The sequence below is a fragment of the Marmota monax genome, unplaced genomic scaffold, assembly GCF_021218885.2.
Source record: "Marmota monax isolate L192 unplaced genomic scaffold, Marmota_monax_Labrador192_F-V1.1 WCK01_AAM20220418_F8-fsc00018, whole genome shotgun sequence".
In the NCBI taxonomy this organism is placed as follows: Eukaryota; Metazoa; Chordata; class Mammalia; order Rodentia; family Sciuridae; genus Marmota; species Marmota monax.
The window spans coordinates 21789575-21806225 of NW_026692201.1; the positions used below are offsets into that span (position 1 = coordinate 21789575).

General features: G+C 35.5%; 2 protein-coding genes across 4 annotated transcripts in view; one reads left to right on the forward strand and one right to left on the reverse strand.

Annotated features, from left to right (window-relative positions):
• Positions 1-1836, reverse strand: part of Skic3 (SKI3 subunit of superkiller complex) — a 91309-nt gene extending 89473 nt beyond the window's left edge. The window contains exon 1 of the mRNA XM_046428693.2: positions 1761-1836. The gene's annotated coding sequence lies outside the window, so the exon portion shown is untranslated. The remainder of the gene's footprint in view (positions 1-1760) is intronic.
• A 95-nt stretch (positions 1837-1931) lies between these two features.
• The window catches only part of Arsk (arylsulfatase family member K), a 50137-nt gene continuing 35417 nt past the window's right edge, over positions 1932-16651 (forward strand). The window contains exons 1-3 of one of the 3 annotated variants that reach the window (XM_058574661.1): positions 1932-2244; positions 8387-8516; positions 10433-10592. In XM_058574661.1, the coding sequence (XP_058430644.1) occupies positions 2104-2244; positions 8387-8516; positions 10433-10592 (431 nt within the window). In that variant the 5' untranslated portion in view covers positions 1932-2103. Of the gene's footprint in view, positions 2351-8386; positions 8517-10432; positions 10593-16651 lie in introns of all 3 variants that reach the window. The other 2 variants (XM_046428705.2, XM_046428713.2) reach the window with 2 other exon arrangements.

Here is a 16651-nt window from a genome sequence, read left to right on the forward strand (position 1 = left end):
GCGGTGCCTCACATGTGCTAGGCAAGCACTCTATCACTGAATTACAACCCTCAAAATAATAACTTTTAATACTTAGACCTACACAAATGTGGAATGGACTGCTCAAAGGAAGTATGCTTCCCATCACTGGAGATGACAAAGCACAGCTGGATAATCCAATCATCAAGAATGTTGTAGGGCAAGCTGAATGGTCAGTTCAGCAGTAAAGGGTCTTACTGGTGAGAAAACAAAGGACTATAAATCAAGACTATAAATCTTAAAAGATTTTTTCCAGCACTATGTCTCTAGAGCCCTGCAATATCTATCTTGTTTGAACCCACTGCAGCATCAGCTTTCACTCACACTGCAAGAGAAGAAAGAGGAGGAATAAGATGTGTTCTTGTAATCCTGTCATCAGAATAAAGGCCTGTATATACAAAGCCACAGAAAGTAAATATACCTCACAGAACCATTACTATGCCATGAAAAGAAGTTAAACAAAAATTTTATGAATCTTAAATTTCAGCAGATATTGTTCCTATGATAATGTCCTACATTCCAAATTAGCCCAAAACAATTTTGGAAACATATTCTGTTCTTGAGGGAGTCTACTTGTATTAAATTCCATAATGTACTATTATTTTAGGTATGTTAGGTTTGCTAAGAATGTAAGCTCCTTGTGGAAAAATCTAAAGTTTGAATTTCTGCATGTTCCCAGATCTGATTAGCATGATGCTTAACAATTCTGCTTCATAATACAAAACAAACTTAGTAGGTTGTCAGGAAAATTTGTAATTAATGGTGACAGAGTAGTGAGTTAAGGCACAATTTCCAGTCCTGCTCAGGCTGTCTCCCAGTGTGACCTTAAATCCATTCATTTAACCTCTCTGAATCTGCTTTCCTATCAGCAAAATGGTCAAAGTAAGAAAACATTCCTTGTAAAAGCACCTGGCACACAGTAGATATTAAGTATATGCTTAGTATAATACTCAGCACAAAATGGTATGTGAGTTATTAAATATTTAAGGTCTGACTCCTGTCACAATTATTCTATGCAAAAAAAAAAAGTTGCAGGATTTAAAAATTGTGTTGGTTTTTCTTTAAAAAAATAAGCTGTACAATTCCTCCTTTTCCTGAAAAAGATTAAAAACAATCGGTGTGATGTGCAATTATATACCTGAAACTATGATAATGAAATGAAGAATCTGGCTCTGAATCAGAAATCTGCTTCTTCCAGAATTCTCCAAAAGATTTAAACAATTAAAAGAGAATAGCTGATTACTCTGCAGCAAAACAACAGTATTTGGAACCTACGTCAATCAACTGAACACGTCACACAGCCCAACGTTTGTTCCTTTAAGCTTCTGCTTGTTTTTCTCCTTTGCACTCAGAAGGCAAGGAACAAACTAAGCTTTTCCCCGCCTAGAACCTGAAACTTCTTACCAGGCCCCACTTTTCACAATAAATCCTACTGCATAGACAAAGAGAGGTAACCAGATAAGGTAGGCTAGAATTTTCCTTAAAAAGGGAATTCAGGTGCCCTAAAGTATCCGCACCGCATCTGAACGCGTCCAGGCAAAGCCCCATAAGGAACCGCCCCACCCAACTTAAGTGACAGACACGCCGCCACCTCATCAACGCCCGGTTCACGCTCTCGCGGAACACTAAGCCACGCATGTTCGGCGCAAATCGAACAGCACCGGCCCGATCCTTTCTCAAAGTACCATTTCAACTGCCTTTAGGCTCCAATTTATGCAAAAACGACCGCGAACCAAACCCACCTGGGACAGATTCGGCTCCTACAGAAACGCCAAGTCCGAAGTGAAGGCGCATGCGCCTTTCCCAGGCATCGCTCACGTGACTGGGAGGGGCTGGGGTTAGTATGCTCGGCATTTGATTAAAAGGACTTAACGTGGGTTAAGGAGAGGCGGGGTGTTCGTTCTTTGCGCATGTGCCCGCTTTGAGCCTGATGGAAGTAGTAGTTCAGCGGGTGGAGTTTTGCTTTACTGTGTAGTATGTGGAAACCAAATTGCAAGTTCTGGGAGTTGTTGGACGTCTCCACCCTCTCACACCTGCAGGGAGTTCCAGGAGAGGCGGGCCCAGCAGCCGGCTCTTGGAACCGCTATGCCCATGCTGCTGCTGTGGGTGTCTGTGGTCGCGGCCTCTGCGCTGGCAGCGCCAGCCCCCGGGACAGACCGGCAGAGGCGGCGAGCAGCCCCGGCGCCTAACGTGGTGCTAGTTGTGAGCGATTCCTTCGTAAGTACGGTGAGGGCCGGGTGACCCGCCGCTCCAGATCTGCGACCTGCCCCAGCCCTGAAGGCTTTGGGGAGCAGTTTGAGACGCTTTCGAATATGTTTTATCCCGATGCACAGTTAAGTACATTTTATTGTGAGGCCACGTATATGTACGCACCTACATCACATACATATGCATGTATTTAAAACAATACTTTAGTAAGTGAAATGCACTCTAATAGCATCTTTACAATTTTTATTTTTAATGCTGACCTCTAACCACTAAATTATTTTACCACTATTAATGAATTTTTCGTCCATACCGTTTGATTCATTTGGGGGAAATAACATTCTGCAAATCCATAAAACAATGTTAGCTTTCCTCTTCGCAGGAATTAATGTTTGGATGAGAAGTGAAGAAAGTGAACTTTATCACCCAAGTATCTAATAATCCTGTTAATGCTAATTTAAATGTGTTGATATAATTTGATCCATTCCTTTATATTCCAGAGAAATTGTGTGTTTATGTAAAATAATAATGATAATATCATCATCATCATCATTTTGTGAGGGAAGAGTACTAGGGATTGAACCCGGTGGCACTTAATCCTGAGCCATATCCCCAGCTCTTTTTTTATATTTTATTTAGAAACGTTGTCTCACTAAGTTGCTGAGGCTGGCTTTGAACTGAGATCCTCCTGCCTCAGCCTCTTATAAACTTAAATTTCAATTGAAAGTATCAGTGCGATCTCACAATTTATTATCCTCTTTCTAAAATATATGTAGTTTCTAGATCAGTATACCAGAAAGGTCTAGAAGTAATAAAAACCCTGTTATGGTTTGGATATGAAGTTTCCCCCAATGATTCCTGTGTTGTCGGCATGGTCCCCAATTCAGAAATGTTCAGAGGTGGGGCTTTTAGGAAATGACTGGATCCTCAGGGCTGTAAACCATATCAATGAATTAATCCATTTGATGGATTAATACTTTGGACTCGTGGGAGGTAGTGGAAACTAAAAGGAGTTGAAGGGAGTGATCCCTTGAGGGCATGCTATTGGGGACTGTTCCCAGTTCTCTCCCAGCTATTCCTGCCCTGAGCCTGGGCAGCTTTCCTCTGCTATACCCTTCCTGATGATGTTCTGCCTCACCTTAGGGCCAAAGCAATGGATCCAGGCCACTATGAACTGATACATCTGAAACCTTAAGCCAAGTTCTTATCAGATATTTGGTTACAGCAACAAAAATCTGATAACATACTGATAGTTTCAACTCATATCTTAAATTATGAAGATATATATATATATATATATATATATGAAAATGAGATGGTAATATTATTCCAAATAATGGTAGTCCTGAATGCAACTTAGAGTTTCTTTGCAATTTTTGTTTTAGGTGTATTTAACACTATTCTTTAAGCCAATTTAAAATAATAATTCTGTCTATGGTTATACTATATCAGTTTGATATGCGGTCTTATTCTTGACAATATGATTTATCATAGGGCAGTTGAACTAATAATAATTGGGGTAAGAAAACAGTACTTTGCTTTTTACTTTCAGCATGGCAACAAAAGGACCACTACCCAGCAGAACTAGTAAAACTTACTTTTAAAAAAAGTAGAAATAAAACTACTTTTAAAAATGATTAAATAGCATTTAAGTATCTGGAAATCATCCTAAGAGCAAGTACCAAATGAGTAAACATTTATTCAACAAAATCTGCTAAAACTTGGTAAGAAGAGCATGAGTCCATGGCAGTGAACCATGGCTTGACAGAGGCTTTACTCTAGGCAAATGTGACCAAGAAGACAGGGCTCCCTTTCCTCTCAACTCTCTTATCACAGATTATAGTATCTCACCAGAAGAGACAGCTGTCAGCATTTTTCATCTCCTCCAAATCCAATGTGAATGGGTTCAATTCCAGGTACTTGCAGCCAAGGTGTTGAGGGTTCCCCTCCTCTAGTCCACATTATTATAGGACAGAGACTCTATGTCAGGTGCAGGAGGCTGAGAATACTAAATCCCCATTCACCCTTGCTGAAGCTCACTAATATTGTAAAGTATCCATACAGGAGAGATAAGCCAAAAAGACCAGTCAAGCTCCTTCAAGGAGAAAATAATAATAAGGAGCATAGCAGAAATTAAGGAAATAGATAATGGAAAAACAAAAGAGAAAAATCAATGAAACCAAAAATTAATTTTTTTAAAAGACCAAGAAAATTGACAAACCTTTGGCTGCATGGCCAAGGTAGGAAAAAAAAAAAAGAGGCCTGAATTACCAAAATCAGGAAGAAAGAAGGGACATTAACTTACACAAATAAAAGAATTGTAAGGGAGTACTTATATTTACTTATATTCCCTTATGTAATGTGTAACAAAATATGTCAACAAATCAGAAAACTTAGATGACATGGATAGATTGTTACAAATACACAAACTACTAACAAGAAATAAGACAACCTGGATAGACCCATGACAAAAAGATTGAATTGGTAAATTTAAAACTCACCCATGCCCAAAAACCCTGGCCCAGATGGCTTCACTGGTAAATTTTACTAAACACATAAAGGATATTTAAAGAAGAATTAACACTAATTCTTCATAAACTCTTGTGAAACATGAGAAGTTGGGGAATTAAGAATTTGTTCTTAACAAATCAGTATGTGTTTGATTTGCAAGCCACCCAAATACATCACAAGAAAAATATGGACCACTATCTCTTAGGAATATGGAAACAAAGATCCTTTAAAACTATTAGCAAATCAAATTTATCTGAATATGAAAAGTATTAACATCATAAGCAAATGAATTTATCCCCAAATGCTTGATTGATTTAATATCTGAAAATCAATTGATGTAATATATCATGTTAAGTGAGTAAAGGACAAAACCCATGTGATCATCTCAATAGATGCAGAAAAAGCATTTGACAAAATTCAGTAGTCCTTCATGCTAAAAGCATTCCACCAACTAGAAATAAGAGGGTACTTTCTTAACATGGTAAAAAGCATCTACAAAAAGTCAGAGCTAACATTGTATGTAGTATCAAGAGACTGAATATTTTCTGCCTAAAATCAGAAAGAAGACAAGTATTGTGTTCTCAACTGTTCTAGTCAGGAAAAACACTTACAAAACTATTAACCTAATAAATTAGTAAGATTGTAGAATACAAGATCAATATACAATAATCAGTTGAATTTCTATACATGTAGTTGATCAAAAACTTAAGAAAAGAGGGCTGGGTTTGTGGTTCAGTGGCTCAGAGCATACGCCTAACACGCATGAGGCACTGGGTTCAATCATCACTACCACATAAAAATAAAGAAAGAAAATAAAGTCATGCTGTCCATCTACAACTAAAAAAAAATTAAGAAATTTCATTTAAAGTGGCAATGACCCCATTTGATTCAAATGTATGAATTGTCAAGATCATTGTACTGTCATGTGTAACTAATAAAAAAAACGAAAAAATAAATAAATAAAGTGGCAATGAAAGGAATGAAATAGGAATAAATCTGCCAAAGAAGTACAATTCTTATGCTCTGAAAACTAAAAAACATTGTTGTAAGAAGTTAAAGAACACCTCAATAAATGATAAGGCATCTCATGTTCATGGAGTAAAAGATTTAATATTGTTAATATAGTAATACCAAGTTGTTTTGCAAATTCAATGCTATCCTTATCAATCTCTCCATGGCTACAGTAATCAATGTAATGTGTTCCTGGCATAAAGGTACATAAATATGCAAATCAATGAAATAGATTAAAAAGTTCAGGGAAAAAACCCCTCCTTTTTATGGTAAAGTGATTTTTAACAATGGAGTTAAGATCACTTAGTAGGGATGGGAGGGGAGGGGAGGGGAATGGGAGATAGGAAGGGCAGCAGAATAGAATAGACATTATGATTGCTGTATGTATATAGATGACTGTATGACCAATGTGATTCTGCAATCTGTACAATCAGAAAAATGAGAAATTGTACCCCAGTTGATTCAAATGTATGAATTGCCAAGATCATTGTAATGTCATGTGCTAATAAAAAAAAAAAAAAAAAAAAAAGATCACTTAGTAGGAAAAAATGAGCTTTTAAACAAATGATGCTGAGGAAACTGAGTATCTATGTGAAAAGAAAGAAAAAAGTTGGATCCTGCCTTCAATCATATACAAAAATTAGCTTGAAATGAATCAACGACTCAAATGTAAAAGCTAAAACTATAAAACTCCTACAAGCAAACGTAGGTATAAATCTTCATAATCTTGGGTTAAGCAATTATAAAATGGGCCAAACAGCCAGGGATATGGCTCAGTGGTAGAGTGCTTGCCTAGCATGTGTGAGGATCTGGATTCATCCCCTAGCACACACACCAAGAAAGAAAAGGGCCAAAAAAGGCATTTCTCCATAGAAGTTATATAGATGGCTAATCCTCAACATCATTAATCAATAGGGAGAGATTAATTCACACCCATGAGCATGGCTGTGATCAAAAAGATAACTAGAGTTGGCAAGAATATGAAGGAATTAGAACCCACAGACACTGCTAGTGAGAATATAAAATGGTGCAGTCATCTTGGAAAACGGTTTGGTAGTTCTTAGAATGGTTAAACACAGGACTGTCATAATCCTACAATTCTACTTCTGGCATATGCCCAAGAGAAATGAAAACAAATGTCTATACAAAAACTTGTACATGGATTTTTTGGCAATATTATACTAATACTGAAAAATGGAAACAACCTTAAGGTCCATAATTGTTAAATAGATAAAATTTGGTAATATATTCAACAATAAAAAAGAATTGCAGTACTGATACATACTAAAATATGGTTGAAATCTGTAAGATGTTATGCTAAGTAAAAGAAATAAGAAAGGGCCACATTTTATAAGTGCTACTTATATGAAATGTCCAGAGAAAACAAATATAGAGAGATGGAAAGTAGATTGGTGATTACCTGAGATTTGAGAGAATCGAGGATGATGGCTAAAGAGTATGCGGTTTCTTTTGGAGATGATGAGCATATTCTAAAAGCAATGCAGTGAGGGTTGCTGAGCTTCCTGAATATACTAAAACCATTGAACTGTACAATTTAAATGGGTGAGTTGTATGGATATGTGAACTATATCTTTAAAAAACCCATTTCTTGAAAAGAAAATAAACACCTCTGCCTGGGTATTGAAGGACATAGGCATCTCTAAACCCCAACTTCCACTTCCCTTCATCTCCTCAGCACTGCACTTATATTGATTTTAGTTTAGTGTGGAGAGTTTCAGGAGTGGGGACTGGGGACAGGAGTGTATACTAGAGTCTGGTGAAAATGTCTTTTAGTGTGATGGACATTACTGGGAAGAACACTATAAACAATCTTGCCATAACAAGTAGTTGGGTACTGTTAGATTCTTTCATTAGGATGATGCACTGAAATCTAAACTTCTCAGGTTCTCTCTAGTCCAGAATCTTGAGGAACTGAGTACCCAGCTATGGTTCAATCTTGATTCAACAATGTTCAGGAGCAACCAAATCACTATCTCAGGATTTTTTCAAAGCCCTTCAATTTGTAAATATTCATGTTTTGTTTAGTGTCTGTTTTGTCTCTCCAACTAGCTCATAATGGCAGGACTCTATTTTAACTCTTCATGAGAGCAGGACTCTATTTTTTTTAATATTTTTTAGTTGTTGATTGACCTTTATTTATTTATATGTGGTGTTTGAACCCAGTGCCTCACACATATTATACAAACACTCTACTACTGAGTTACAACCCCAGCCGCAGCAGGACTCTATTCTATTCATTATGGTATCCTCAACTCTTGCACAGTGCTTGGCACATAGTTACATACTCAATAAACACTTATATTAGTATTAATAGTATTAATACTATTACTATTATTAGTATTAATAAATACTTTCAATTAGCCCATCATCCCTCAAAAGAACTTTCCCAGAAGTCCTTTAGTTTATTTACTATATTCATATGAATTAATTCTGAATTAATTCAGTGTAATACTGAAGTTGAGATGTTTATACCATAGATTCCTGTAGCACTTGTTTTATATTTTGAGGTTAAATACAGTCGTGTTGAAGTCTTCTGCTATTGTGAATTTCATGTGAAATTAAAGAAAATAATTTTCTTTTTTTAATGCAGTCAATGTTGATTAAATTTCTTTTTTTCCAGGACGGAAGGCTAACATTTCATCCAGGAAGTCAGGTAGTGAAACTTCCTTTTATCAACTTCATGAAAACATATGGCACTTCATTTCTGAATGCCTACACAAACTCTCCAATCTGTTGTCCATCACGTGCAGGTATAAACATGTTTGATATAATGAAAGAAAGTGATTACACACTGAAAATATTTATATCCAAAAGTTTAAAATATTATACCCAAAAGTACAATAGTAAAGTCATATAAAAATGTTTAAATAAGAAAAGTCGGTTCTAAGGTATGTATTGGTATTGGAGTTATTAGAATTTCTATTTCTGAGAATAGGAATTTTTGCTATCTAAAATACTGTTTAGTTCATGTGTTACTGTTTCATTTCCTCATGATTGGTGACTAAGAATCTTTTGACTATGAAAGCAAAAGAGGAAATATTCATACTTCCTAGAAGATAACTATTTCCAAGGAAATTTTCCAGTAAGTGGATAAGGGAGGACTTCTGTGGACTTTAAAAAATTACCACCAAGTAATTAGAACTTCTCATATTCAAGTTTATTTGAAATTTTCCCTGTAATTCCATATTATCTTTCTCTTGTCTTAATTCTCTTCTACCTCATATCTAATTGTTCACTTCTATCATAATAATTTAACAGGCATAGTTTTAATGGCAAAATGATAGTGATCTTAGGCCATGAATAATAGGGGAAAACTGTCATTTTTATAAATCTGTCTCTTGTGTGACAGTCACTTTCCTTGTCCTCTTTCTGGTCTGTGATTGTCTGCCTTGGGACTTAAGTAGTATTCAGCAATTCAGTTTCAGAGATAACCTCCTGAGATGATATTCTGTGATTTCATTACAAATTCTTTTACCTATATTTTAAGCACTCTGAGCTATATAATCATCAATGGTTAAAGTAAACCTAAACTATATTAAAATTGATATTTCAATGATGAAGAACCAAGTATATTAAAAAATTTTTTGCTAATTTATATTGTGTGTTAAGTGAAATGAGCACTGGGCTAGGGCAAAGTGATGACCTGGATCCTGACCCTCAGTAGGCCATCAAGTAAGTCACTAAGTTTCCTTCTCAACAAGACACTGTATGTACTGTGCCCCTCACAGCATGCAGAGCACCAGTAGAAATAATGAAATGAGAAAGAGGTCGATGAATTCTAAAGGTCTCAAAGCATTTAGATGATGTTTTTCCTGGAAGAAATAATTTAGAGGAGTTTGAACAAAGAGAAGTAATAATAGTCATAAAAATGAACATGTATTGCATTTTTACTGTATCTGGCAATATTCTAAGTGCCTTACATATATTAATTTATATAATCCTCATATTGTTTCCGTAAGGTAGAGACTGTTATTACCCCATTTTGAAGATGAAAACTAAAGTACAGAAAATTACTAAGTAACTTATCAAGGGCCACTCAGTAATGGTGTAACTATAATTCAAACCCAGGTATTTCCCTAAGCTACCTCTCAGAAAGCATTTTGTTAGATGAGACCATAATGGTTATTCCAATCTACTATATAAGTAAACAGAAACTGGAAAAGGAAAAGAAAACTTTATTGAATAAACAGTCATAGAAAATGAGAGAAAAGTCATAGCATACTTAAATTTTTTGTTAAAAGCCAGAAAAAAGACAAGGAATAGAAGAGTCCTTAAGAATATTGGGGAAATTCGGTCTATATTTAAACTGACTGATGTATGATTTAAAAATTAACAAAGAAATACCTAGAGATTGCTTTTTTATGAGACTAAAGCCACATAGGCTTTATATTATTTCTAACTATATTTACCTTATGCAGCTTAACCTCTTAGCCTTGGTCAACTCATTTGTAAAATGGAAACATTGATTCCTTGTAGTTTTCCCACTGATAAAGAGAGAGAACGATCGGAAATGTTTACTAAATTTAGCATCTAATGAAGTTATGCCTTATTCCACAACGTGCAGTCTAACCTAGAAAGCAATGCTCTCAGAATAATTACCTTAATAGTTAAAACAAATTGTTAAGCTTTAGTTTAATCCCAGTGTCTTTTTTTTTTTTAACCTCAGCAATGTGGAGTGGCCTCTTCACTCACTTAACAGAATCTTGGAACAATTTTAAGGGTCTAGATCCAAATTATACAACATGGATGGATGTCATGGAAGAGCATGGCTACGAAACACAAAAATTTGGAAAACTGGACTATACTTCAGGACATCACTCCATTAGGTAAAACATAATCCTGATAGGCTACAGTATACACGTGGACTCATTTTGACTTTAATATTTTTTATTTTCCACAAAGGTGAAACTAAATCTCTTAATCCCTCAATTGTTAATTTGGTTAAACCATTAGCTTTCTTTAATCTTCTTAAAATGTTAAAATTGCTAATATGCTGGTATCTTGTTTTTCCTAAACACTGAAGGTCTCTAAATAGTATTTTTATATTGTTTAGCCCATAATTTATTTTGATAATGTTTTTGTTATATAATGGCCCCTTTGTTATTCATGTTGTAAAAACGATGGCCACCTTGCTAGTGGACTTTATTGGTTCTCTCCAATTTGAGTCTATTGTAACTCTTTTTTTCCTTTTATTTTAGTAAGCCTTTCAAAAATCGGGTAACCAGCTTGGTTGGGGTATAGCTCATTGGTAGAGCTTAGCATGTTGGGACACTGTCTATCGCCCCAAAAAATGTCAATCAGGCTCCAAGCATAATGGTTAAGAGTAGAAGGTCTAAACTGGGTGTGGTGGCACACGCCTATAATCCCAGAAGTTCAGGAGGCTGAAACAGGAGAATCACAAGTTCAAAGCCAGCCTTAGCAACTTAGCAAGGCCCTAAACACCTTAGTGAGACCCTGTCTCAAAATTAAAAAATGAAAAGGACTAGGGATGTGGCTAAGTGGTTAAGTGTGCCTGGATTCAGTCCCTGGTACCAAAAAAAGAAAAAAGTAGAGGTCTAAAGGCCAGGAGTGGTGGTGCATACCTGTTGTCCTAGCACTCAGGAAGCTTACGTAGGGGAGGAACAGTTGAGCCTAGGAATTCAAGACAAGCTGGGGCAACATAACCAATCTAAATAAATAAGTCAAATAGCTGGGCACAGTGGCATATGTCTGTGACACCAGTGACTTGGGAGCCCGAGCAGAAGGATTCCAACTTCCAGACCAGCCTCAGCAATTTAGCAAAGCCCTGCTTCAGAGTTAAAAATAAAAAGGACTGGGGATGTAGCTCAGTGGTAAAGCACTCCTCAGTTCAATCCCAGTACAATAAATAAATGAAACCATGTTCTTTTTAAAATTAGAGTATAGATCTAGAATTATATTGCTTACTTTTGATTTCCAGTTTCTCTATTTACTACTAAACTTGTAGTGGTATAATCTTGGACACATTTAAGCTAACTGAACTTTAGTTTTTTTGATGTGAAGATAAAACAAAGTAATTTGTGCAGAAAAGAGCTAATATTATAGCACTGAAACTGTAATCCTTAGAAATGCTTGCTTGCAAGCTTTGCTCTTGGCTGGCGCCTGGGAACTTGGATTTCTGGAGTGTTCCCATTATTCCCTAACTGGTGAAAACAACTTGGAGTGTTTGTATAGTGAGATTTTTGCTGAACAAACTGCTTTTTTGTCTGGAATTTTGGCACGAACCTAGCAGAGGGTTGCCTACATTATCAGCCCCCAATAAAAACTTGAGTAGCCCGTCTCTAGTGAGTAGAGATAGAATTTCACATGTGTTAAGTAGACACATATCACATATTGTTATGTGATTTTCGATGCTGGTAGAATTAAGCAAAAGTCTTTTGCTTAAAATCTTGTGATTAGTTTCCACTGGACTTCTCCCAAGCACATTTTCCTTTTGCTGATTTTCCTGTGTGTCCTTTTGTAATGAATCATAGTAATGAGTGCAACTATATTCTGAGTTCTGCAATTTCTCCTAGCAAACTTGGGTATAATCTTGGAGTCCCCCAGCCTCTGTGACTCCCAATACAAGCACAATTAAGACATTAGATTAGTACCTCTTGCCTACCTAACGTGTATTAATTGAAGGTGCTGATTATACTAATGATGATGGTAAAAAAAGAACAAGAATAAATTAATAAAAATAATAGTGTAGTAAGCTGAATAGTGCTCCCCAAAACATCATGACCATCTGGAACTTGAGAATGTGACCTTATTTGCAATTAAACCCTTTTTATAGATGTAATTAGTTAAGCATCTCAAGATGACATCACCCTAGATTTATGGTGAGCCCTAAATCCAATGACTGCTATTCTTATTTGAAGAGGAAAAAGGATGTAGATTCTGAGAGAGGACAGTGTGAGGACAAGGAGAGACTGGCATGAGGCAGGTGCAAGACAAAGTATGTGAAAGAGTCCTGAGAGTCACTATAAAGTAGGAGGAGACAAAGGGTTCTTCCAGAGAACCTGAAGAAAGAGTGTGTCCCTTCTAGCCCCCAGAGTTGTAAAAAAATACATTGCTGGTGTTTTAAGCCACCCAGTTTGTGATCATTTGTTTTGACAGCCCTAGGAAACAATGCAGCATGTTTTGGGTTAATATACTAATACAATCTAGAATGATTTGAACAGGCATCTTTCTCTTCAAGTTAATGTTAAATTTCTTTCCTCTTCTGATGCAGATATCCCCAATCCCCACTCTGTTTTCTAATCTATCACCAAATGTTAATAGTTCTACTTCTAAATATTTCTCTAGTTGTTTCATTTCTTACTACCTTTACAAAGCTACTAAAATGACCTTCTAGCTAAACTCTTTTGACTCTGTCTGACCTATTTTCTCTAGACAGCCACAATGGTCTTATTAAAATACATTCCATCAATCATATGATTTACCTGCCTGAAATCCTTCAACAGTTCTTCTCTTCAGATTTATTAAAATCCCAGATCCACAACATAGACCCTACATGATCTAGCCCCTGCCTACCTCTATCCAGTCTGATTTTTGTACTACACTCTCTCCTTTAGTAGGCACCTCATCTTTTTAAAATTCCCTTAATATGCTTTTTGCTATCTCTGGACTATTTTACAAGCTAGTCCCTTTGTGCAAGATCCTTTTCCTGAACTCTGCCTTTGGAATGTAGCAGAAGGAAAGAGAAGAGGTAATACACATAGTGTAAGGAGCACAGGCTCGGCAGCATAGAGCTAGCAGTCCAGTTTCCCTGATTACCATTCTAGTAATCTTGAGCAAATTACTTGCCTTCTCTTGACTCAAGTGTCAATGCTCTTATCTATAAATTGGAATTAACACCATTGGATAACTAAGTTTTATCTGAGTTAATAAAAGATATTATAAAAGGATTAAATAAGATCATAGGAAGCACATAATAGTGTTTGGCACAGAGTACATATTTATTCAGTTGAAAGATTATTAATATAAAATGGCTTAACCAGAATTACAGTTTAACATTTAGGTAACTCTAGTTTTTCTGAAGTGCTTTGCATTTCTAAATATTTCATGGGAGTCTCAAAAATTTATCTTCAAAATCTTTCTTCTTTTTAAATTGTATTTATTTTAATTGAAACATAAAAATTGTGCATATTTATAGAGCATCGTGAGATGTTTCTGTGCATATATACACACTATACAATGTTCAAATAAGGGTAAGCATAAATCTCCTCAGACATTTATCCTTTCCTTGTGGTGAAAACATTCAAAATCCTTCCTTCTAGCTTCTGAAACATATATTATTGTTATCTATAGTCAATTTATTGTGCAATTGAACACCAGAACTTCATCTTTCTGTACAACTAAGTAACCCTTGGTCACTTTTCACCATTTTATCCTCCTCCTACTCTCCCCAGCCTCTGGTAACCATACTCTACTCTCAACTTCCACAAAAATCAACTTTTTTAGATTCCAATATGAATGATACCATGCATGTGTTATTTGTCTTCTGTGTCTGGCTTATTTTACTTAATGTTCTCCATTTCCATCCATGTTGTCACAAATGACAGAATTTCATCCTTTTTATGGCCAAATATTATTCCATTGTATATATACACCACATTTTCTTTACCCACTCATCAGTTGTTAGACACCTGGGTTGTTTCCGTTTCTTGACTATTGCAAATAGTGCTGCAGTGAACGGGGGACTGCAGGTGTCTTTTCAACATGCTGATTTCATTTCCTTTGAATAGATACCCAATATGGGATTTCTGGATCATATGGTAGTTCTGTTTTTAATTTGAGGACGAACCTCCATACTGTTTTCCATAGTGGCTGTACTAATTTACATTCTCACCAACAGTTTTCTCCACATTCTCATCAGCACTTGTTATCTTGTGGCTTTTTGATAATAACCATTTTAACTGGGGTGAAGTGCTATTTCATTGTGGTTTTGATTTATATTTCCCTGATGATTAGTGTTGTTGAACCTTTTTTTATACACTTGTTGGCCATTTGTACACCTTCTTTTGAGAAATGTCTATTTATATCTATATTTATTGTCCATGTTTTAATTAGATTATTTGTTTTTTTATTGAGTTCCTTATATATTCGGATATTAACCCCTTGCCTATACATAGTTTGCAAATATTTTATTCCATTCTGTAGGTTATCTCTTTACTCTGTTGTTTCATTTATTGTGCAGAAGCTTTTTAGTTTGATGTATCTATTTTGCTTTTGTTCCCTGTGCTTTCAGGGTCTCATCCAAAAAAGTCTTTGCTAACGTCCTGAAGTATTTCCCCCATGTTTTCTTCTCCTAGTTTCACAGGTTCCGGTCTTATATTTAAGTCTTTAATCCATTTTGAGTTGTAAAATCTTTCCTTTTCTTAGAAAGTAAAGTTAATCCAAAGCAGGATACAACTATTCATATTATCCTATTTGAAATTATTTCCTTTCTTTGTTTCCTTAATCCATCCAGTAATAAAAAGAATATAAGATTGAAATGCCTTCTACTCCTTGTAACTTTCATTCTTATGTGTGGAATTGTTAAATTATGACTTTTATTCCTCAGCAGGACAATACACTGCTTCATTCACACCTGCCAGCATAGTTCCAAAATATTGTAGGTGCACAATTAAAGGTCTAATGAATGAATGATAAAGTTATATTGATCTACTTACATAGTTTACATATTATTTGATAAACATTGATGTTTTAATCCAGGATCATAGCACTTGCTCATTATTAATGTGATGTAATATATATACATTGTGTGTGTATATCCTCTCAACTAAGAGCATATCCTGTTTTTAAGGTTTTTAAATATCCTTGATTTTCAGAAGTTCTTTCTTTGTCCTGTAGATTTCTAAAATCAGTAGAGGGAAAGAGCTACTTAGATGTTAATATTTGGGATGTCAGTGATGGTTTTCAGCATAATGATAGCTTGCAGAATATTTTTACTTACTCAGTCTTACATCACATCTTAGGAAATTAAAGTAAACTACAATACTATTTGTACAAGTGCTGTATGTACTCACACAGCCATTTGGTTTAACAAATAGATCGTTTAAATAGATAGTTTAACAAATGCTATCTATTAATAGCATGCCTAAAGGGTTATATGAATTATGACATATTATCTTTCAGATTTTTCTGTGTAAGTTTAAAAATAGGTTTCAGGAAGAAAGTTCAATATCAAATTTCACAAATTGGGGTATTCAATAAAATTGAGTGTTCCAAATCAAAACTCAGGTTTTTATCATTCTTGCCATTAAAATTAGCTATTTTTGTACCTGCTTATATTTTCAGCCAGAATTACAAGGTTTTTTTCATTAATCACTACAGAACTCTAATCTGTCTTTTTAGGCATCAAGTATTGCTTTCCTCTTGTACTTGTTTGGGAACATTAACCCAGCTGTGTGTCCCTTGCTATGTATAATACACTACAGCATATTGGGAACTCTGTGAGCAATACACTTGTTTCTTCTGTTTTGTTTTGTTTTTGTTTTATGTGGTGGTCCTGAAGGTCAAACCCACGCTGTATTTGTTTCTTCTGGACAGTGGTTAAAAAGGTACTGGAAATACTACTCATAAAAATCCAACTACTGACTAGAAGACCCTGAGCAAATTATTTTTCTACTTAGAATTTCAGTTTCATCACATGAGCTTATACTATATAACCTTGAAAGCTCTTTCATTCTGAAATTCTGTAATTTCAATGAAGTACCAGTTTGTAAATTACTGATAAGTATCTACCCATTTCATATTACATATATTGTACTTATAATAGGTTTAAGTTCAAATTAGCAAGCCAGGTTTAGTTCCTTGGGAGGCTGAAGCAGGAGGACTGCAGGTTTAAGACCAACCTGGGCAACTCAGCAAGATCCTGTCT